Source organism: Molossus molossus, unplaced genomic scaffold (genome assembly GCF_014108415.1).
Source record: "Molossus molossus isolate mMolMol1 unplaced genomic scaffold, mMolMol1.p scaffold_m16_p_8, whole genome shotgun sequence".
Taxonomy (NCBI): Eukaryota; Metazoa; Chordata; class Mammalia; order Chiroptera; family Molossidae; genus Molossus; species Molossus molossus.
Genome location: NW_023425402.1, coordinates 105,700,772 through 105,724,094, shown reverse-complemented (window position 1 = coordinate 105,724,094; position 23,323 = coordinate 105,700,772). Strand labels below are relative to the sequence as shown.

The following is a 23,323-nucleotide window of genomic DNA, read 5'->3' as shown; positions in this document are numbered from 1 at the left end:
TGCCAGTCTACCCACATGGACACCAGACACGTGACAGGCGCTCAGAAAACATCTCCTCAATTCGACTGCCATTCGTTAGCTCACATGTGTTCATGAGTTCCTGCAAATTGGTGATGAGGTGCCGGAGAGAAGGGGAAGGGCGCCCCATTCCCCCATACACCCTGGCCACGTCTAGCGAGCTGCTGCTGAAGTCTTCTACCTAGACAACCAGGGCGGAAGGACTTCCTGCAAGACCCTGCCAGTCCAGCCTCTCAATGTCTGCTCTTGATGAGACCCTCACGGGTCTCCCTCGCCAGGCCTGTGAACCTTTCCACCTGCCGGCACCTGATATGCACACTCTACACTTCCGGCCTAGTTAGAGCCCAGGCCCTTGGAGACCTTTCAAATGCGATGGAATGCTGTCCCCTTAGGGCCAGCTTCGACTTTCGGTCCCTTCTAAATTAATTTCAACTTCACGCATGATTTAAAAGCTCACAGACATATTTCCTAGAGAAACCAAAACTCCTTTATTGGAAAGCCAAGCCCAGAGTCTGTGGCCACAATCCAAATGTTGTAAGCCTTGCCTGCCTTCACTGTGCATGTGCATGACCACCCACGGGGACCACTTCCAAGTGAGGTGAAGTCTGTGGAGACATTACTTCCCGAGAAAACAGCTGGAAGGCGGTTCTGCAAGGCTCCGCGGCCGAACAGCACCGTGCTCTCACCGGGACACGTGCATGGCGCTGCTCTGTGCCTCTTTCCCATCCCTGTTCTCCCTGGGGGACCCTCACCCCGTTTCAGGCTTCAGAGATGATGGTCGTACGAACAGTCCACGTTCATACCTCAGCCCAGCTGAGCTCCAGGCTTAGCAGAAATGCTTGCTTGACCTCTCCACTTGGCTATCTGGTCAACATCTCCAGTGTGACGCAACTAAAACCAGGCGCCTGCTCTCCCAGCGGCCCTGACTTGTAGTCTTCCCACCGCAGGAAATGGCCGCTCCGACCTTCCAGGTGCTCAGGCCCAAACCTAGGGTGTCATCTGCAACACCTGTCTTCTCCCCGCTCCCCACAGCTGATGCATGCACAGCCTTCGCAGCACAGTGAGACTCACCTTCTCCCGTCTGCGGTCTGGCCCCTGCCATCCTGCACTGCCTGCAGCCACCTCTCTGCTGCCACCCTGAGCACCCACACTCTGCTCTCTACCCCACCATTCCTGGGCTCCTTAGGTCCCTTCTAAGCCAGGTATGTTCATCCTCAGTTCAAAACTCTCCACTGACTTCCCTGTCACTCAGAGTGACAGCCAAGCTTCCCAGCCAGCTGTCACTGGCACGCCTCTTATAGGTTTATGGGTGTTTGTTTCTTTGGACACAGCTCTCCCACTATCATGCCCACTTCATTCTAAAGAAGGAAGAGGAGCCTGGCCGGTGTGGCTCAAGTGGTTGAGCGTCGACCCATGCACTGAGAGGTCACCGGTTCGATTCCCAGTCAGGGCACATGCCCAGGTTGTGGGCCAAACCCCCAGTGGGGTTGTGCAGGAGGCAGCCATTCGATGTTCTCGCTCATCAATGTTTCTATCTCTCTCTCCCTTACTTTCCCTCTAAAATCAATAAAGAAAAAAAAATTAAAGAAAGAACAGGAGCCACAGGGATGGAGGGGGGCAGGACAGAGGCGCCACCTGCTGTTTGTGCAGGGACCTTCTCTGCCCCCTCCCACCAGGTCCTTTGCCAACGACACCAGCCTCCCACACCAGAGGCCCAACATGCCAGACCCTCGCCTTCCCAGTCTTCCTCCCAACCAGGGCGCTGACCCTGTGGGAAATCGACCAGGCGATACAAGAAAAGGTTTCCCCACCTAATGCAGAGGTGGGTGCCGGGAAGCCTCCTCTGTCTTCAGTGGGCGTAACCGTGCACGTAAGCACCACCCAAGTGGCTGCAGCCACACCACACATAAGAGGGAGGACCCTACCAGCAAGCCCAGGTCGGAGAGCCGAGATGGAAACCACCCAGGTCACTAGGGACATGGAGCCACCGAATTAACCCTGGAGGCGCCCCGCTCAATTTCTGGAGACCCTTGTCGTTTAAACCCCTTTTCACGACATATTCTATTAGAAGTAAACGCTTCCCATGGATATCCGTGCCCAGACAATAAAACAAAATTAAAATGAAACTCATGGTACTAAGTCACACAGGCATGAAAACCCCCTGGTTCAAAGTACCCGGAGCTGCCCCTTCAGAATGTGGGGCAGTCGCCAGCCACCCGTCACTGCAGGGGCCCTTCCTCCCCCGCCACCCCTCCCTCCAGCCCACACCCACCCCGCCCTCCCAGCACAGCTGAGTTCCTGCCTCCCAACCACCTAGAGGGCACTGGCCCCTTGGCTGCAGGACAGGGGCACCAGAGTCCATGGCGGTGACCCCTGTCCATGAGCTTTCCCGCCTCCCCCCACGGGGCTCCCTCTGGCCTCAGGGACCCAGTGCTGTGCCTCATGAAGGGCACTACCGATCCCTTCAGGTGCCATGGGTCCCCTCCGTTTCTACACACTCTTCCCTGGTCCTACTCTGGGTTCCTACGTTCTACTGTTTTCCCTGCCGTGAAAAATGATTAACCACAGAATTGAAAAATTCAACTTTTTTTCTCCCAATGTTGTCCTTGAATGTTTTTGGTGGCTCTGGCCTTTGCCCTCTACGTCCATGGCTGGCCACAGGTCCTCCAGGACACACATTCTGCCACCCATGCCCTCCCCTGCTCCTCCAGCTGGTCAGCCCGGGTGCCATTAGGACGGCTGAATGTCCAGAAGCGCTGGAGCCAAGGCCACTTCTCCCACTAAGCACTGCTCCCTCCCACGTAGGCCCCACCAGGTTCATAAACAGCACTAGGAAGAAGCCGGGAGGGGAGCACTCCATGAGCCTCGAATGGGCCTGGAGCAGAAAGACCACAAATGGAGAGAACCGGGTGGGACGAGAATGCAGAGAGAGCACCTCCAGGTGTGGTCCTTCGGTGATGCAGGGGGAGGGAGGGAAAGCCAGCACACACTGCCCTGCCTTTTACAGACGCCAGGTGACAACCAGCACGCAGGGCGGCAGAAAACAGCAGCCGGGGGCCAAGGGGCTTATGGCGACCCATGGTATCCTGTCTCATGGAGTCACAGTAGCTAAGACTGAAAATCGCTCAGCATTACAAATTTTGCTACCTATTCAACTCATGCGTGGAGTTCCCACTTAGGAATTAAAAATTAGATGCCGGGCCCTGGCCAGTTTGGCTCAGCGGTTAGAGCGTCAGCCTGCGGTCCGGAGAGACCCGGGTTCGGTTCCCGCTAAGGGCACGTACTTTGGTTGCAGTTTGTCCCCGGCCTTGGTTGGTCATGCGGGTGGCAGCCACTCGATGTGTCCCTTCACGTCGATGTTTCTCTCTCTCTCTCCCTTCCTCTCCCTCCCTCCCACTCTATCTGTACAAAAAAATGGAAAAAATATCCTCGGGTGAGGATTAAAAAAAAAAAAAAAAAAATTAGATGCCGGGGAAGGAGAACTGGCATTCTCTTAGTCCCCTCTTATTTTAGTGAAGGTTTTGTTTTCCTTGTAATCTATATAATCTCTTCTCCCGTGGTCCAAAGCGCCAGCCAGGTGCCTGGGTTCAAATCCTGGCTCCCTCATTTTCTAGGGGGATACCCATGGGCCTCAGTGTCCACATCTGTAAATCAGACACACACAGAGGACCCACAGGCTGTTGGGAGGCTTAAACGAGGTCAAGGAGGTGCTCAGAGCAGTGCAGGAAGCATGGAACTCAACCATGTTAGTAGCAACAGCTGCGCTTTCCCTCTTACCCTGCTTCTGCTTCTTCTTTTTTTTTTTTTTTAAAGAGAGAAAGAGAGAGAAACATCGATGTGAGAGGGACACAGAGAGTGGCTGCCACCCGCACGACCAACCAGGGCCAGGGACAAACTGCAACCAAGGTACGTGCCCCTAGCGGGAACCGAACCCAGGTCTCTCAGGACCACAGGCTGATGCTCTAACCGCTGAGCCAAACTGGCCAGGGCCCTACTTCTTTTTATAAAGTGTGTTCATCCTACCACTATCCCTGAAGATCCCCCAGTAAACCCTCCCATCCTCTAGTTCAGAACCAAGGGAAGGGAAGGACAGGAACAACTGGCATTCCCTAACCCCCCATGGGGCACCAGGCCAGGCGCTCCCCTGTGAAGCAGGAATGATCAGCCCATTTTACATACAGATAAACAGAGGCTGGGTGGGGTTGGAAGCATCTCCCTCTGAGGTCCCAGTCAGCAGGAGGTGGCGGTGGGATATGAACCCACAAGGTCAGGTCAGGGGCAGAAGGTGTCCCACAACTCCCTCACCCCACTCACTCCTTGGCCCCCTCACCAGAGAATTTCCTTTTTAACCCTCCCATGCACTGGGTTTTGAGAAGAAACTCTGAAGATAGGAACAGAATAAGAACTCTGAAATTTCAATCAACCAACTTAAATATATTACAAATCATTTATCTTTAGCTGTTCAGAAAAGCCATTATGCAAACAGTCAAGGCCCAACCTCAAAATGTATCTTAATGAACAAACCATGAATTCATGTGCGTCCCAGCTAGGCTGCAAGCCCGGTGACTCACACCCAGGAGCACGCTGGGTAGGTCACCAACACTCCAATAGTCTTCCCAGGGCAAACAGAACAAGGAAACAGGCCACCCATTAGTCAATGCAGGGCCACAGGGCAGTGGATCCCAGTGGTTAAGACCCCAGGATCGGGAGGCCGACTAGCCGGGCTGGAAGACCCCTTCACCATGAACCAGCAGCATAACCTGGGGCGAGTCTACCTCTTGGGACCTCTGGTTCCCGAACTGTAAAATACAAAAAGCTGAGGGACCCCACCGCCTAGGGTTGCTGTGACAAATAAATGCGTTACGACATGGAAGCCGGTCATTGCCACTGTTACTGGGCGGAACAGAGTAAATGCTGAGGGTGGGCTCTGGGGCTGACTACCTGGGCTTCATTCTCAGCTCTGTACCTTACTGGCTGTGAACTGAGAAACTCATTGACCTCTGCACCTCAGTTCCCTCATCTGTCAAATGGAGATAAGAAAAACTTCATGGGGAGGGTGGCGGTGAGGGTCACATGAAATGATACAAAGCGTTGGCAACGGTGCCTGGTACAAAGTAAACACTGTTTTCTCTTACTCTAGAGATCATTTTGGTTCAGAAAACAAACAAAACAAAACAAAAAACCTATTCTGAGAGACACAATCCTAAATAACTCTATGGTTGCAGGACCAAGATACAGGCCCAGGCCTGGTGTTCCCTCAAGCACCGAGACACTCACGAAGCCTGGGACACAGTGACCACAGCAGGGCTCCACTACGCTAATCGGTGTGTGCCACCCCTTTGCTGGTGGCAGAAGGGGAATGTAATTAATACACTTCTACCCCTAAATGCCCCAGGATGAGAGAGATGTGTAAAGTACACCCTTTAAAAACGGGTTGTAAATACCAAGCAAGACACACACAAAACACAAACCTTATTTAAGTTTGCAGAGTAATGCGACAGTTAAGAGCAGAGTAACAGATGAACCTGAGAAATCTCAACTACGTGTAGCCGGTGGTTCAACGGGAAGTCCCTGCTTGAGACTCGCCCATGCTCTCCACCCTGCCCAGACTCCCTTTCCTCCTGAAGTCCTGGCACCTCTCACTTCCCTGGCGTTATCAGGAAAGGAAGGGAGTTTGCAGAACACTCGGATGTACAGCTTTGAGAGCTGGGCATGTTTGTTCTGACGGGTTTGAATGGCACTCTCCCTGTCCTATTAAAAAGAGGAGGCTGGGCTGCCTGTGAGCAGGGAGGCCCTGGGGCCAGGACTTGTCACCCTTCCCAGCACTGGGTTCTCGGCCCCATGTGCCAACAAGAGCACTTTGACCCCACCGGGCACGTAAGTCCAGAACACCCTTCGATGTTCAGGCTTGTCTTCTAGGACTTTTATTCACTGCCAAAGACGTTTGCTGATTCCCAGGTCGGTGCCACTCTGAAGGCTGGACCACAGCGGCTGGCTGACCTCCAAATACCACATCCACACCAGCCCCTTGCTCAACAGAGCCGGCCTCACGGCCTCCAGGGGCATCACGGTGCCCAGGGCTCCACAGCCAGACAGCCTGCCACGACGTCAGGGAGCAAGACGGCGCGGGAGTCCAGCGGGACAGCTGGACTGAGGTCTTGGCTAACGCCCACACCTTGTCACACCCTCTGCCTGGGTTGCTCGGGGAGGTTTGGCCCCGCCACGCGCCACCCAGGGCTGCTGTGTGGATGGCGGAGACGGATTCCTCGGTGGCGAGCTCGCTGGCGGTCACTCTGCACGGCTCCCGAAGGCACTTGCCCGGTTTCCCACGTGCTAGGCACCGAGCTCCACAAAGGAGGGTGCCCCCGGAGCGGTGCAGAGGCGGCACTGCTGACCCGCCCCCACCTGAGGCTTAATTCGAAGGCCTCGAAAACTGCCACGGAGCCCGCACTTTGACGCCAGTCTGGTTTCCGACTGAGCTCAGGCCAGAGACTTCCGAGGGAGCAGGAGGAAAACCCCGTTCTCGTGTTTGCATGTGGGCAACAGCCCGGCGCTTACGTCCCCACGTCCCCCGTGGGAGAAACCAGCGCGGGTCCCGCGCAAACCCTTCGGGCCTCTCACCCCCCTCCCGGTACGCGGAGCAACACAGCCCCAGCCTAAGGCCGCCCTGGACGTGGGGACCTGCCCCCCGACCTCCTGTCACAGACACGTGCCCACAGCAGAGGCTGGGGGCCTTCGCCCTGACTTTCTGCAACTCGAGTGCTAAAGTTTTTTGAATGTTCCCTCCTTTTCTAGACGCCTGGGGGGGGGGGTGCTGCGTCAAAAGCAGGCCCTGGAATGGCGTCCAGGGGCCCTGGGCAGGTTCTCCTCGTTTAAAGCCCTGGACTTCGGAGGCGGTGAGGCCCGCCGTCAACACCCCGAGATCGGAGGGGCGGTGGCGGGCTCCGACGGGCCAGCATCAGGGACACGCGTCCCGGGCGGGGGTCACCCGGTTCCCCGGAGCGAGCAGGGCCGGAGCGCCCGAGGCCGCCCCGGCAACCCGGACCCCGTCCCACGGCTCCCCCCGGCCGGGCGGGCAGCTGGTGGGCCCTCGGCCGAGCGCCCCACGACGCCCGGCCGCGTCCCCTCCCGCGTCCCCGGGGCCCCGGGAGCCGGACGGCGGAGCCCCAACTCCGGGCCCAGACACCCGGGGACGCACCCCGCCGCCCATGCCCCCGGGTGCGCACTCACGGCTCCATCGCAGCGCCCCGGGGCTCGCCCCGGCCCGCGCCCACCGCACCGCACCGCAGCCGCGGCCGCCACAGGCGCAGCCGGAGCGACAGCGGCAGGAGCTGCGGGCTCCGCGGACTCGTCAGAGCGGACGCGCGGCGCGGTCACGTGCGCGGAAGCGGCCGGAGCGGCGGTGGGAGGGGCGGGGCGGGGGCGCGGGAGGGGCGCGGCCGGAGTCAGGGGGCGCGGCCGCGAGGGGGCGCGACGAGCTGGGGAGGGGGCGGTCTCCCTCCCGCGCCTCCAGCTCACAGAGGCCGTGCCAGGGCCAGTCTATGGTTCTCGGATGATGAATGCATGAATGCATGAATGAAGAATGAATGAAGAATGAATGAATGAATGCATGAAGAATGAATGAATGAATGCATGCATGCATGAAGAATGCACGAATGAATGCATGAGTTAATGCATGCATGCATGCATGCATGCATGCACGAATATATGAATACATGAATACATGAATGAGTGACTGAATGACTTGACCCTTACTCCTTGCCCCTACTGGAGGAGACCACACAGTAATTCGTCCACACCCCACTTCCAGGACATCTCAATGGGGCATAAGGATGGAGTCCATGAATGCCCTGCGGTGGTCTGAAAGACACCGTGGTGTCTGCATTTTTCTGGGGAGAGAAACCATCACGATCCGTATTCCCAAAGAGGTGTGTGGCCTAGAGGGATGAAAAGCCAGGGCACCTCTACCGCTGTGAGTGCTGCCAGGAGAGCTTTCCTGCTTTCTCCGGCAGCTTCTGCAAACCTTTTCTAGAGCCAGCTGCTGTCCTGTGCAGAGTTCTGTCCCCAGTACAAGTGCCGCCCCTCAGGACGGGGGCGGGTGTGGGTCCCACTTCCTGCAGAGCTGGACATGTCACTGATGGTGCAGCTCCTGGGCCTGCTGAGGTGCAGTAGGAGGGGTGTCAGGGGACCATCCCTGGGGCAGCTGTTTCTGCACAGGGTGAAGAGATCAGCTGACCAAAAGCACTTTCTTTCTTTTTATTTATTTATTGTGATCCTCACCCGAGGACATTTTTGCATTTATCTTCAGATAGAGTGGAAGGGAGAGAGGGAGGAAGAGAGAGAGAAACATCGATGTGAGAGAGACACACAGACTGGCTGCCACCCACACGACCCCAACTGGACCAGGGAAAACTGCAACCAAGGTACGTGCCCTTAGCAGAACCGAACCCAGGTCTCTATGGTCCGTGGGCTGACGCTCTAACCACTGAGCCAAACCAGCCAGGGCACTTTTTCTTTTAATGCTCACCAGAGGATATTTTTCCATTTATCTTCAGATAGAGTGGAAGGGAGGAAGGGAGGGAGGGAAAGAGAGAAAGAGACATTAACTGGTTGCCTCTGTGCCCTTGACCACAGCCAAACCAACAACTCTTTGGTCCACAAGCCCATGCTCTAACCACTTAGCAAACCAGCCAGGGCTGTACTTTCTTGATTTGGGATCTTGGCTCACCGTTCCACATTTGTAATCTTGAACAGTCGAGACCCCCGGTATAGGTGTTTCCAAGATTATCTTTGGAGCATCAGTCAAAACATGCCCTGTCCCCACATTGTCGTGGGTTTAAAGTCAAACCCAAAGAGGAAAACAGAAGTCTCAAGCTTCCTTCCAACTGGATCCACATTCATTCGCTAAGCAGTCAACAAGCTTGGTATTGGTGGGAAGATACCAACATGAATAAGGTACATACAGTTCCTGCCCTCAGCAAACTTACAAGCAAAGTAAGTTACCAAAACTATGTGTGACAAGCGCAGGTTGCTCCAGTGGCGCTGAGGAAGGGCACCTAACTCACCTGGGGCTCGGGTGGAAAGGGCAAGGTAGAGAGAATGCATGGTGTTTGGGCCGATCTCTGGGGGAAGGGGAAGTGGGGAGGTTAGGAAGTCAGAGAGAATTGGGTACAGCAGGCAAAGCAGCAGCCTGAACACAGAGTACATATTTATGACAAGAAATTCCATTAGCACTCTGAATCCTAAACCACAGCTCTCACAGGAACCATAACAAGTGATTATTTCTCCAGTTCTTTTCATAGACAGTGGGAGAGAAAAGACAACAGCTGGGGATGCCGATCCGGTGGGTACCATGAACCAGAAAGTGAGCATGGTCTAAAGGGGCAGCTGCCACTCGGCACTTTGAGAGACTGACTTCAACTACGACTTTTCATGCAATACCTTATGATTCTCAAATGTTGGAAACTAGTTCAAAAAATATCTTAGACTCCAAGAGGAAGGAACAAAACGCAGAGGCAGCCAGTTTTTACCTCCCATCCAAATTAGCCTTATCGGGTGCAGAAATGTCTGCTCCGAAGACTGTGCCAGCTGCCTGGCCTCCCCTGCGACATCCCCACAGACGCTTGCTATTTGCATGTGACTCCAGGTTTTAAAAGGAGTTGACAGTCTTTGAAGCCCAAACTGCCTCCTGGTAACTTCTTCCTGCGGGTTGTTCCCTGAGCTGCTGTCCAGCATCACTTAGACCACACTTTTTCTCTGTTATTTTTTTCTTCCAACACTAACTGTGATGGAAAGGTAGTGTGACAGTGGACATGGCAAAGGGAGAGGAACCCAACATATGCTGGGGCTCCAGGATAGCTCGTCTGATCTGTTGCCCATGCCTCCCTGGAGAGCCTTTCCGATCACCCCCAGGCTCCCCTTCTCTGAGCCTGCTTCTGTTTGGCAAGCTTCTGCTTTAGGCTCAGCATGAAACACATTTCACGAGGTCCATATCGGCCCTGAGAAGGAGTCCGCATTTTGGCAGCTTCCCCAAATCCGGCCCACTATTCCATTCTCAAAAGGCCTCCTCTGCTCTCTGGTGAGGGTCATGCTATCCAGTGAGAATAACCAACAATACCTAGCACCTACACAGCCTAAGGTCTGAGCCAATGAATCATTTTAACAACTTAATGAGTTATCAGTGGTTTTTATCCTCATTTAATCGATAAGAAACTGAGGCCTCAGAAGTTAAGTGATTTTCTCAGGAACCCAGAATGACCTGACTCTAATGTGGGACCTCCTGAGTGGGTGTCCCAGGTGTTCATGAATGTGACAGAGGCATGGGGACCAGCTGAGTTTGGGTGCAAAGGGGCCATCAGCTGTAGTCTTTAATCAGAGACACTCAGCCCACATTTATTAACTTTTTACTCATTAAAAAAGCTTTTTAAAATCCAGTTATGATATGTCCATAGAATTTCCCGGTAATCCCATTTAATCGGGAATTTACCTAAAGTCAAATCATTTTCTAAAGACCAACAAGCCATCCTTTTATTTATTTATTTTAAATCCTCACCCAAGGATATATTTTTATTGATTTTTAGAGAGAGAGAAACATCGATGTCAAAGAGAAACATCGATCAGTTGCCTCCTCACCCGAGGATTAAAAAAAATAAATTTTTCTATTTATCTTCAGATAAAATGGGGGCAAGAGAGAGGGAGAGAAAGGGAGAGAGAAACATCGACATAAAAGAGACACATCGACTGGTTGCCTCCTGCAGGACCCAGACCAGGGCGGTGGACGAACCGAAATCGAGGTACGTGCCCTTGGCTGGAACTGAACCTGTGACTCATTGGTCCGCAGGCCGATGTCCTACCGCTGAGCCAAACTGGCCAGGGTGGGCAAGCCCCCCCTTTGAAATCATTTCCTTCTAGAATAGGACCAGAGTCAAGCACACCAGGCTGTAGTTTGCCAACTCTCACTCACTGCTATTTCTCAAAGTTGATAGCAACAACTCAGGAGGCTAATCTGCAAATTCCCTTGATACCATAGTAAATCAGTTGTCTGTTCCGAGGGATTCAAACGTACCTCCCAATTTAGCAAGTGACATTTGTTCAGCATTTTGTGGATATACTCTCGCGCTCTGCCCGCCCGTCCTGTTAGTATCAATGATGCTCGCACTGCCCACTCACGCTCCAGGTGGGCACTAAGTAAGAATGAAACAGAAACCGCTTCTCTAATTTCCCTGCCCTGTGGCCTTAGCTGCCTCGCTGCACAACAGTACCAGAGACTGAAAGGATTACACAGTAGAAATCTACTTTTTCCCAGTTCCAGAGGCTAGAAGTCCAGAAGCAAGGTTCTGGCGGATTTAGCTTCAGGTGAGGACTCTGTCCCTGGCTTGCAGACGCCACCTTCCGGCTGTGTCCTCACACGGCCTCTCCTTGGCGTGTGCGTGAGGGGAGAAGAGAAAACATGAGCTTCCTCCCAATCCTCTCCTAAGGACATGAATCCTAGCAGATCAGGACCCACCCTTATGACCTCATTTAACCTTAATTACTTCCTGACCCCAAATACAAGCACACTGGGATTTAGGGTTTCAGCATACGAATTCGGGGAGGACATAAACATTTGATCCATAACACCCCTAAAAAAGGAAAACTGACCTATATAGTCAGAGCAGAGAATATAAAAGAATTCGGTACCAACACCTCTAATCACCTCTTCTCTGTCCCAAGGCCGGGCAAGCTCAGTCTTGACGTTCCCTGAGCAGGATTCCAGTCCGAGAGCTGCCTGTGCCCTGCCAGCCGCTGGACTGACATCTTGTCGACTCAGCTTCTCTCTAAGAAGCAGGGCGCGAACCGAGGCTCTTCCTTCAGGGGCTGCTCAGTTCCCTCACTGTGCTGCCTTCCCCAGAAGCCTCTGCGTCACTGGGGGAGGCCTCACACCTTTCTGGCCCACCTGCTGCAAACATGTGCACTTCTCATTGTCTTCCTTACTCCTCAGAACTGACCGTGAGGAGCAAGGGTCTGACTCTTTTTTTTTTATCCTCGCCCGAGGACACTTTTCCATTTTTTGTTCAGGTAGAGTGGGAGGGAGAGAGAGGAACAGAGAGAGAGAAACATCGATGTGAAAGGGACACATCAAGTGGCTGCCACCCGCACGACCAACCAGGGCCGGGGACAAACTGCAACCGAGGTACGTGCCCTTAGCGGGAACTGAACCCGGGTCTCTCAGGACCGCAGGCCGATGCTCCAACCGCTGAGCCAAACCGGCCAGGGCGGGTCTGACTCTTATTGGCTCAAATGTTCTGTCTTGCTTATCAAGTTTAGTAACGCCAGGAGCACATTCTTCTGCTCAGCAGTTATTGACGATATAAATTGGTTACAATTTTGGGGTTTTTGTTTTTTGGGGTTTTTTTTTTGCTTTCTTATCATTATACATGTTCCCATTATTTACTGCTGCCTAACAAACCACCTTCACATGTAGTAGCTGTATTAGTTATTTATTGCTACATAACAAATTACCCCAGAACTCTGTGGTCTGAAACATTTCTTTCTTGCAGTTTCTGTCAGCAGGGACTCCGGGTGCAGCCTACTCTCTCAGAGAGGCAGCTGGGGCTGAACTTCCTCGGGCTCGACTAGGGAGGGGTCAGCCACCAAGGTCACACACGTCGTTGTTGGCGGAGTCCAGTGTCTCTTGAGAAGGCTGCTCTCAGCTCCTTGCCACGTGGGCCTTCCATAGGGCAGCTCTGCTCCACCCGAGTGAGGAAGCGAGAGCCAGAGAGAGAGCAAGACAGACGTCCCTTCACTCCTGCTCTGGTCCTGTCTTTGCAAGCCAATCACAGGTCCCTCCAGCACTCGAGGGGTGAGGATCATCAAGGGCGTGAATACCAGGAGGTACGGGGGGCCACTGGGGGCCCTTTTGAAGGGCATCTACTACAGTGGTTTAAAGCTACAGCTTATGCTCTCTTGGCCTTCGATGTGCTGACCGAGCTCCGCCGGGTGGTTCTTGCCGGGGGTCTCCTTTGTGAATTCATCGAGATGGCTTCTGGGGCCGCAGTCATCGGAAAGCTCGACATCCAAGATGGCATCCTCACTCCCGTGCCTGGTGCCTGGGCTGGGATGGCTGCATCGCGGGGTCGGCCAGGCAGGCTTCTCCACGTGCTTAGCCTGGGCTTCCTCACGGTGTCAGGGAAGTCAGGTCTCAAAGGCACGGCTGGTTTCTCCTTGAATGGACGCTCTAAGACACCCAAGCAGAAGCTGTGGGGCTGCCTATGACCCAGCCTGGGGCATCACTCAGCACCACTGCCACCACGTTCTGTTGGTAAAAGACAGAGCCAACCCGGATCTGAGGGCAAGGGGCAACAAAGGGCGTGAACCCTGGGAGGAGCAGTTCTTTGGGGCACCTTCTTTGGAGACTAGCGGCCATAGTCTTGCTACATGATGTCTGCTTCCTCTCTTCTTCATTCCCCAAAGCAAGATGACTCTGTGCAGAACTATGCTACAGAGTTTAAACGCACATCTCATTCTATCCTCTTAGCAACCAGTGAAACAAATGCCCCCTTGTCCCTTGGTGCCGACTGGGTTTGGGTAGTGGCAGTAATGAAGCCTGGTGAGGAGGAGCGCCCTGGCCGTGTCCAGCCCGGGCTCTCACAGTCCCGCACAGCACAGCCTCGTTTGCGGCCCTGGCTGCTCCCACTCACAGAAACCAGGGCCCAGCGCACCCGTACCCTCCTCCTCCTCTGCCTTGGTGGTCTAGGAGTTTTTACGTAAAAGTCCCAGTCTTTTAGACCAAAACATGTCTTTTGTTTTATTCTCAACATCTGAACTGTACCACCCCCTGTGACTTTGCTATAACCAGCTTTGAGCTGTCCTCAGCTTTCCAGGGTCTGCCATCCAGCCCGGTACAGAAGAACACCTGACACCCGACACATGTGTGAACAAATGACACCTGGATTTGTCAGATGACTGGTAACATCCCAGCGTATTTTCTAATCATTTAGAAGATGGAGGACCCCTCCCCACAGAAGGCAAGGGAAGGGCAGGAGCGTGTCGTTTGGAGGTGGGAAGCTGAGCGTGCCCCTGGCCTCTGGTGAGGGCAGCCACCTGCTCTGGTCTCCCTGAGAGGCCCCGAGGAGGGGAGGACGTTCCGGGAGGGCAGGCCGCTCAGCTTCTGCCCAGCACAGCGGCTGGCTCGGTCTCGCAGGGTCGCTCCCGAGAGACGGACGGAAGCTACTGGCCTGGAGCCTGCTGCTGGCTCTGTCCTGCCGTCTGTCTGCCACGGGTCAAAGTCTGACCTACACATCCAGGCTGTGTTCCGGCCCTGCAGGCACAGGGGGCCAGTGTGTGCGGACAGCCTAGCCTCTGTCCTCAGTCAGCCGTGGGGGCTCCGAATATCAAGAAATCCCTCAAAACCCCTCTGTCGACACTCCGTAAGTCACCATGACACCCCTGGAACATGCCTGTGGCGGCCCCAGGCCAGGGAGAAAGAATCAAAGCTAAAGTGTCAACCGCAGAAGTGTAAACGTGGGAAACTGGAAGGCACACATCAGCCCCGGCCGGAGCCGGCTCGCGGGCAGAGGGGGAAGGTGACTTGGTCCTTTGAACCTGCACACACCTTCATCCCCTACCTGGTCCTCATCCCTGAGCAGAACACTCATGTCCCTCCAGGGGCGGGCAAGGGTGTCGGCGGCTCCCCTGAGCCACCTTCCCCCCGACGGCCTGCGCGACCGAGAGCAGGTGGCTCGTCGTCTTCTCGCAGGGTCTGTCCCGTAGAGAGGTGAAAAGATTCGCCCTGGACTTGAATTTAAATTTGAATCTCACCTGAGTATTCTGTGTTCTGCATCATACAGCTTATTGAGAAACGGCCCTGAAATGACCTGGATTTGAGACACTGCCCCAAGGCCAAGACAAAGAATGAGAATTCTCAGAAGTCATGGAATGACCCGAAGCAAGTCCTGATGCCCCAACTGGAGGTTCTGTGACCCCACCTCCAGCCGCTGGGGGCCTTGGTCACCATCTCCTTTGGATCTGGAAGGCTGCCGGCAGGTAATGAGAGCAGCTATGTCTGGTTCAGAGGATGCAATTTTTCTCAGTTCACACACCAATAGTGCAAGGAGGAAAGGCTCATTCTGTCACACGCGTAACCCCCTGGCAGGTGGTTTGAGGCAGAGCACAACAGTACCCCAACCACTGCAGCTGGGGGTGTTTAATGCTGTTAGTGCAAGGCCCATACGCCCAAACAATAGGCAGGAGACTCGCCTAAGCAGCTCTGAACGTGTGTAGAAGACAAGGAGGCAGGAGAAGATGAGAGGGCACTGCTGGAGCCCTTGCAGGGACAAGAGAGTCCCAGCTCTGGTCATATCCTTCTGGATTACACAGTGCGAGGGTCTGAGAGGGGCCACTGGGTTTGATGCTTAGAGGTCACCAGTGACATGGGCAAGAGCAGCTCCAGGACGTGTGTGGCGAGTTCCAGGGTTTCGAGCTGACCAAGGAAGAGACAGGACCACCAGGTGGCAGTGTTGCACAACAGGGTCAGTGGGCAGCACTTGGACAGGTGGCATAATGGGGGGGGGGGCCTCTCAGCAGGCCCTCTGCTCAGTTGGCCAGGGCCCCCACTCAGAAGGGGAGAGGGCGCAGGAATTCCTGGAGGAGAAGGGACTCGGACAGCAGGCTGACGTGCCCCGTCGCTGGGCAGCAAGGTGAGGAGACCGTCACAGAACTAACTCCCAAGGGCAGCAGCAGGGTGGGTCTGTTACAGCCACAGGCCTTGCACAGCTGTGGATGGCAGATGTTGGGTGCAGTTTCATGGGTATGCAAACTAAACGGCTGAAAATAGGCTTCTTTAGCCTGTATTTAAAGCAATTAGTAGTCACCGGTGCGAGCGAGTGAGGGGACATCTATGAAATAGGTGGAGAAACAATCAACATGGAGCCAATATGCAGGGACCACCTTTAACCCATTTACAGGCCAGCATGGGGGTGGGGAGAGGAAGGCCGGACAGACGCCCGTTGAAGAAGATTGTGTGGCTCCCAAAGGAGGCTGGGCTGAGGGAACTTTGTTTGGACAGAGTTGTAAGCAGATGGGAAGGAGTCAGAGTTGAAGGAAAGACTTGAGCCTTGAGGACAAGCGGGGACAATGGGGAGGAAGACCCCAGAGGGCGAGGAGAGCAGTCAGGAGTCAAGGGGGAGGGATGCTTCCTGGAGAGGTGGGGGGGAGTGTAAGCCCATAGGTGCACATGCACACTCCACACGCACCCACCACACGCCACTCATACGTGTGTTTGCTCAGGTCCTCAAACCTGGGCCCACCTGGGGGCTGTGTCTTGTCCCAAGTAGAAAACAACAGCACCAGCCTCCCTCGCCAGGCCAGGCCTGTGGCTAACTCAAGCATGTGAGTTTAATGAAATTCTTTGTGTACCTTTGACATGATGGAGATAGAGAAGCTCTTTCTAAAATCAGTCTCGTCAGGGATACTGATCACTCTTCCCACCAAAAAGGAAACAAAAGACAGAGAGAGATGTCAGGACGCCACAGTTACAGTGAGCTGTCTCCAGAGAGAACAAAGAGAAACGTTAGCTGAAGCATCAACGCTGAATCAGTAGATGGGTCAGGGTCAGGCAGGCCTGAATCAGAAAGTGGTTCTCGGACCTTTAAACCCGACTGTAACCCGACCAGATGTCTTCATCCAAAAAGGGAGGTTGGGCAGCCTGGAAACGCGGAAACGGGAGAATCAGCCAAGGGGTCACTGACTGTGGCCACTGAGCTTTGTCAGGGAGAGGAGCCTTGACGAAAGACCCCCCGCATTCCTGTCCAGCACGATGCTCTGAGCATTGCACTCACCCCTCCTGGGGTCTCCATCCTGGCTAGACCCAGCCCGGGCTAACTAAGTCATAATCCTCAAGGGGATGGCCCAGCATTTGTATTTTTAACAGCTCCCCAAGGTGATTCTGATGCATGGCCAGCATTAAGAACCCCTGATCTCATGAGCTCCTCTGCCCGGCCGCTGCGCCATGTTTCCTGTGTTCTCATGGGTCTGTCTGCACCGGCCGATTGAAGAAGCAGGCGTCTGACTCTGTGCATTAGTCCAGAGCTTGGCTAGTGTGAAGCCTTCACTGAACGTAGGTTTTCCCTTGACGTGCTGTCTGACATAGGCCAGCAAGACTGAGTGCCAGCCCCTGGGCCAAAGAATTCACTGAGGGAATGAAATGTGGCTTCCGGAAGCCTGTTGGGTGAGGAGAGCCTGGGGCATCACTTCACTGGCCAAGAAAAAAACAAGCCCTTCTTCGTTGCTCATGTATTTTCCAGAGGTAAGGTAATCATGCGAGAAACAAAGTATGGATCGGCAAAATGGCCAACCACAAATTCGAGAACCGAGTTCTAGAGGAATGTATTTACTATCCCTCATGTTCGGTTAGCCCCTACCGCTTGCGCCATGGACACAGTTGATTGCCCACCTGGCAACCTTTCCCCACATCTAGCTCCTAACAGAACCCCAATTAGGGTTGCCCCCCTCCCTTGAGGAAATTGGTTCCACCCTCAGCTCCTGGACCCTCTGTTTTGCCGAAGTCGGATTCCACTCCCTTGCTCAAGAAAGGACAAAGGCCCTGATATCATCGATGAGACACAGGAGTTGGTTTTCTTTCCAGCTTTCTGTTGAAGCATAAGAAACATACAAACACATCTTTATCGTTGTGTGTTGTAAGATGTTCACTTTCATTGCTGTATAATATTCCAGTATAGAACAAGCCAGATTTACCCATCCTACTGTTGACTGGCTGGTTTCCAGTTTAGGAGTATGATCAATCGTGCTGCTATGAACATTTTAGTACCTGTCTCTTGATGGACATCTGTATGCATTTCTGTAGGGCATACACCTAAGAAGAATCGCTGGGCCACAAGGAGTGTGTATGCTTGATTGAGAAGGTACAGTCCGGTTCCACAGTGAGCGTGCAAATTTGCCTTCCCGTCTGCAGGGAATGAAAGACATGTCCTTGTCTACACATATCTGTCTTCTTCATTGTTGCCTTTTTGGTGGGGGTATAGTGGAGATTCAAGAAGTCTTGTTGTGGGTCCAAGTTATTCCTTCTCTTTTAGAGAGCTAGAGAAAGTCGGCCAGTTCTCCGATGAATGTGAATGAGAAACAATAACCCAAATGTTTATTAGCAGTCAGGACAAAAAGGAAGAACTTAATGACATCATAACCTGCTGGCTCAACAACTCGATCCATTACCTTAGTGTTTTGGCTGGTGGCTTTGGCTTTTCTGTATCTGTATCTGAGAGCATCTTTAGTGTAAGCGTCATAAAGCACTTGAGTCTCACGACATGCTTGCTTCATTTTCCTGGAGTGAGAATTGATCCCCAGTGAAATTCGATACTCCCCCAAGGCTGGGGAGTTAGCAGGGGCAGAGTGGGGGCTGGAAGCCAGGGTTTCAGGTGCCCAGCCCATTGCTTTCTACCTACAAGGGGCGGCTCCCCTTCCCTAGCAGGCAATGCAACTGTCATCTCTCATTTTGTGAAAACGACTGTGAGTCCTTTGATCACATAGCTGCCGCTTCTCAGCAATGCCAAATGATGTAGCTAATATGCAAAGAGCCGTGCCAGCTAGCGGGGGAGGGAGGGCAACCATCTCTGGAAGGCAGAGCATTGGCAGCCGTGCGGTGCCGCTAGGAGGAATCGGCCACATGAGGCAAGTCCCCGGGCCTCCAGGGAAAAAAAGATGGGTGTGTTTTAGTCATCAATCACTAATGGAAAAATGAAAATGGTGAGAAGAGTAGGAGCAAAAATTGTAGTAGCAAGTTCGCCTTCCAGCCAGACAGATGCAGGAGCTGCAACTATCCGCTTCCCACCTAGGTGCCCAAGCGTGTGTCACTGAGCTCACAAAGCTACGACCCATGGATCGGCATGAACATTCGATGGAGCAGGGGATGGCTCCGTGGCCCAAACCTCTCCCCACTACAACATTCTCCGTGATTCAGCCTAACTGCTCCGCCAACAAGGCAGGGGGCAGAATTCATACTGTCCCCTTCCAACCACGGTGATTTTGTCTTCAGGAACTAACTTAAAAAATGAAGTTGTACCCCAGCTGGTTTGGCTCAGTGGTTAAAGTGTCGACCCAAGGACCAAAGGGTTCAATTCCCGGTCGAGAGCACATACCTGGGTGTTGTAGGTTCAATCCCTGACCCCTGGGATCAGTTTGGTCATGAGGGAGGCAACCAATCAATCACTGTGTCTCTCTCACATTGATGTTTCTCTCTCCCTCCCTCCCTCCCTCCCTCTCTTCCACTCTATCTAAAAATCAATGGAAAAATATCTTCAGGTGAGGATTAACAAAATAATCATAATCTTAATCATCATGAAGTTGCTCCTGGAGCAAAGATTCAAATGCTTGCTATGGGACGGGCAGCCAGACTGCTCATGTCACTTCCTCCTCCTTAAACCCATCCCTGGTCTCACACCTGTGCTCTCATCACACCCCTCAGCCTGGCCTTCAAGGCCTTTTACGACCTGGCCCTATCTATCTCTGGCCATTGGTCTCCAGGCACACTGGCCGACTGTTCCTTGAACATACCATGTTTTTATGGTCTTAGGGATTTTGTGCTTGTCCCTCCTCTTCTGGAGTTTTCCTCTCCAAGCTCACTGTCTAGTGAGCAACTCGTTTTTCATTTCTCAGTCAAGTGTCACCTTCTAAAAGAACCTTCCATGACCACCTTCTCTGAAGTAGAACCCCCATCTCCCTCGGTCCGTTATCTTCTTAGCATGCAGAGCAGTATGCAAGCACTTCTCATTATCCACAAGCCTCAGACAGCAGGTGCCCTGTCTGCCTTGCTCACCCAACACCTAGACAATAGCAGACCCACAGGAGACGCTCAATCACTGGGAGTGGAAGAAATGGGTGAATGAACCAAGGACAGTTCAGTTGTGGGTTAACCAGTTTGTCTTCTCCTCTGCTACCGCATTAAGACCGTTTTGATATTCAGTGGCTCCCAAGAAAATAAAATACAAGGAAATGATAGAGCAGGGGAAATTAGCAGGAAAGGAGATTGGAACATATCAAAAATAAGATTTGAAACTATATGTGGGTTGTTGGGTTTTTCTTATACAGTTCTTCTATACTGCAATAGAAGGATTTGGGGGTACATCCCAAACCATATGATCTCGGAATTACATTTTTATTTATTTATTTTTTTATCCTCACCCGAGGACATTTTTTTGATATTTTGCTCAGATAGAGTGGGAGGGAGAGAGAAAGAGAGAAACATCAATGCGAAAGGGACACATCGAGTGGTCGCCACCCACACGACCCAATCAGGGCCGGGGACAAACTGCAACCGAGGTACGTGCCCTTAGCGGGAACCGAACCGGGGTCTCTCCAGACCGCAGGCCGACGCTCCAACCGCTGAGCCAAACCGGCCAGGGCCATTTTTATTTTTTTATCCTCACCCGAGGACATGTTTCCATTTTTGATCAGGTAGAGTGGGAGAAAGAGAGAGAAAGAAACATCGACGTGAAAGGGACACATCGAGTGGCCGCCTCCTGCACGACCCCAACCGGGACAGGGGACAAACTGCAACCGAGGTACACGCCCTTAGCGGGAACCGAACCCAGGTCTCTCTGGACCTCAGACTGACGCTCTAAACGCTGAGCCAAACTGGCCAGGGCTCGGAATTACATTTTTAAAAAACCCTCCGTAATTGTGACACATACATTGTTCAATAGTAGATTGTGGAGGAGCCCCTGGGAAGCCAGGGGCTCTGGGAAGGATTTGGTGGGGAGTGTGATGCGTGTCCGCGAGCATGTACACCTGACTACCACCACCTCAGAGACGGACAGGCAACCACACCGGTCCTCCTTAAGCACAGAGCGAGCACACCGTGATTAGAGTCCTGACTTCCAGAAACCTTCTGGTTCAAGCTTCCCATTTTACAGACCAGGAAGCTTGAAGTGCAGAGTTAGCAGGCCACCTCCGAGTCACAGAACTAGTTAGCAACAAAATCAACCCAGACTCCAGGCTCCAGCTCCTGACAGGGCCCTTTCACCACAGGAGCACATCAGGGAAGTCGGGCCACTGGCAATGGGCACAACTTTCCCATCAGAACAGCCTCGCAGGGAGGAAGGGGCGGTGCCTGCACAACGGTCTGTAAGTGCCCCCAGCCCTCACTTTGGCTACGGGAGAGGGATACAGAGATGCACACAGACAAGCCCAAACCAACAGCTTCTGTGGGTGCTGACGGACGGCTTCCCACAGCACCCTCACCCAGGTGCTGCTCAGCCCCGAGGCCATAGCCCCGAACCCTGGGCAGCACCCCAACCTCAGAGATTTCCACTGAAGCCGGGGGTCTGAGGACCTCAGAGGAGAGGCCAAGGCCCTCTCTGCTCAGTGCCAGAGGGGGAGCGATCAGGTCCCCAAACCAGAACCCTGAGAGGCCTGAGGAGGAGGCAGCGGAGGGGGCGGGGAAATGACAGGAAGGAGGGAGAGAGGGGGGAGAGGGAGAGAGAGAGAGAGAGAGAGAGAGAGAGAGAGAGAGAGAAAGAAAGGAGCCAAACAGGGACCAAAGCCCAGTGAGTCCCTGTCTCCGATAGAAGAATCTCGGCTCAGGTTTCTAGGGAATGGGGAACAGCTCCTCCCCCCCTCCCCCGATCTGCCCTAGAGCCCCAGAATGCGGGCGCCCAGAGCCCAAACCCTCGGACCCCCCGCCTGTCCACCGCCCCACCCAGCCCTCCCCGGGCGGCAACCGCACCCAGCCCGGGAGCTCGGGTCCGCGAGCGGCCGAGCCGGCCCTGCGCCCCCCTACCTGTAGTAGCGGTCATCCCTGCCCGGCGCGAGGTCCGCCTGCAGCTCCCGGCACGCCTCCTGCAGCCGCTTGCACAGGTGCTTGAGCTCGCTGCAGAGCGGGGGCTCGAAGGCAGGGTACTCGGCGTCCATGCCCGCTCCGCCGCCCAGCCCAGCCGGCGACCCCCTCCCGCGGCGCCGCCCTGCGCAGAGCTTCCTTCGGGGCCGCGCTTCCCGCTCCGAGGACGGGGGCTGCCAGCGCGGGCGGGGCCGAGGGGGAGGGGGAGGGGGAGGGGAGGAGCAGCAGGGGCTGGAGCAGGTGGTGGGGAGGGCGCGGAGGAGAGCGAAGCCTGCGTGCTCGGGGAGCCGTGGAGAGGACGCCGGTGGGGGCTGGGAGGGGGCGAGGTCCGGGCCCCACCACGCAGCAGCCCGCAGAGGGGCCTAAGGGGCGGAGGGTGCCGCGCCCATCAGCCGCCGCCCAGGGAGTCGAGAGGGGGCGGTGGGGGACTCCAACACGAGCTCATCCGCTGCCCAGGACAAAAATATGAAGGGCCGTTCTCGCTGCTGCTCTGCTGGGGAGGAGGAGGAGCCGGCAGTGCGGCAGAGAGGGAAATGGGGCTTGAGGACCGACGGAGAGCCCTGTCTCCCAGGAAGGTCAGGGGCTGGAGCCGACCCCGCGCTCAGCACCGCGGACAGCTCCGGTCCCCCGCCCCCCCCCCCCCCGCCCCCCAGCCCCGGTTCCACTTGGCCTCAAGCTCATTATCATCATAATACTAATTTTTAACGACAAAAAAAAAAAAAGTGTCCAAATGTGATGTCTCTTCCACACGTTCTGTAGCCACCATCACAACAAAATCTGGGCAAAGCTCAACATCAGTGTGTAAAATAAAAACTAATAAATCAACACATATTTCAGGGATGACTTATCCAAAGATGATGTCGTCTCCTCTTGTGAATTTCCCCCCATGATAAGTGGGGAAACAGTTGTTCCAGGTGATGTCAGTGCATTTCCACCTGAACTCAGGGCAGGCTTCCATGCAAGACGGATTGTGTATGCATTGCAGGAATCTTTTACAATTACAAATACACATTTTGGGAGCCAAAACTTACACTATTAAATCTAAATTACATAATATGGATCTCTGGAACCTGCAGTTTTCAAAGCTCCCAGGCCAGTCTAATGATCATTCACATTTAGATAGCGTCAGATTTTCCACATTTTCTACTACCTTTACCTATGCTCTAATTTTACCCACTCTTCCTTGCTCTTTATTTTTATGGTCATATTTTCTTTCCTCCCTCCCCTTACATTTTTTTTTATCCTCACCTGAGGATTTTCTTTTTTTTTTCATTTATCTTCAGAGCAGGAGGGAGAGAGGGAGGAAGAGAGAGAAACATCGATGTGAGAGAGACACGTCGACTGGTCACCACCCACACAACCCCAACTGGGGCCAGGGATGAACCACAACCAAGGTACGTGCCCTTAGCAGGAACTGAACCCAGGACTCTCTGGTCTGCGGGCCGATGCTCTAACCAGCCAGGAACTTGTTCTAAAATG

At 53.9% G+C, this 23,323-nt stretch overlaps 1 protein-coding gene across 2 annotated transcripts in view; it reads right to left on the bottom strand.

Annotated features, from left to right (window-relative positions):
• Positions 1 to 21,918, bottom strand: part of TMEM181 (transmembrane protein 181) — a 60,083-nt gene extending 38,165 nt beyond the window's left edge. The window contains exon 1 of one of the 2 annotated variants that reach the window (XM_036249387.1): positions 21,788 to 21,918. In XM_036249387.1, the coding sequence (XP_036105280.1) occupies positions 21,788 to 21,918 (131 nt within the window). Of the gene's footprint in view, positions 1 to 7,248; positions 7,273 to 21,787 lie in introns of those variants that run through there. The other variant, XM_036249388.1, reaches the window with a different exon arrangement.
• Between the last annotated feature and the right edge of the window lie 1,405 nt (positions 21,919 to 23,323).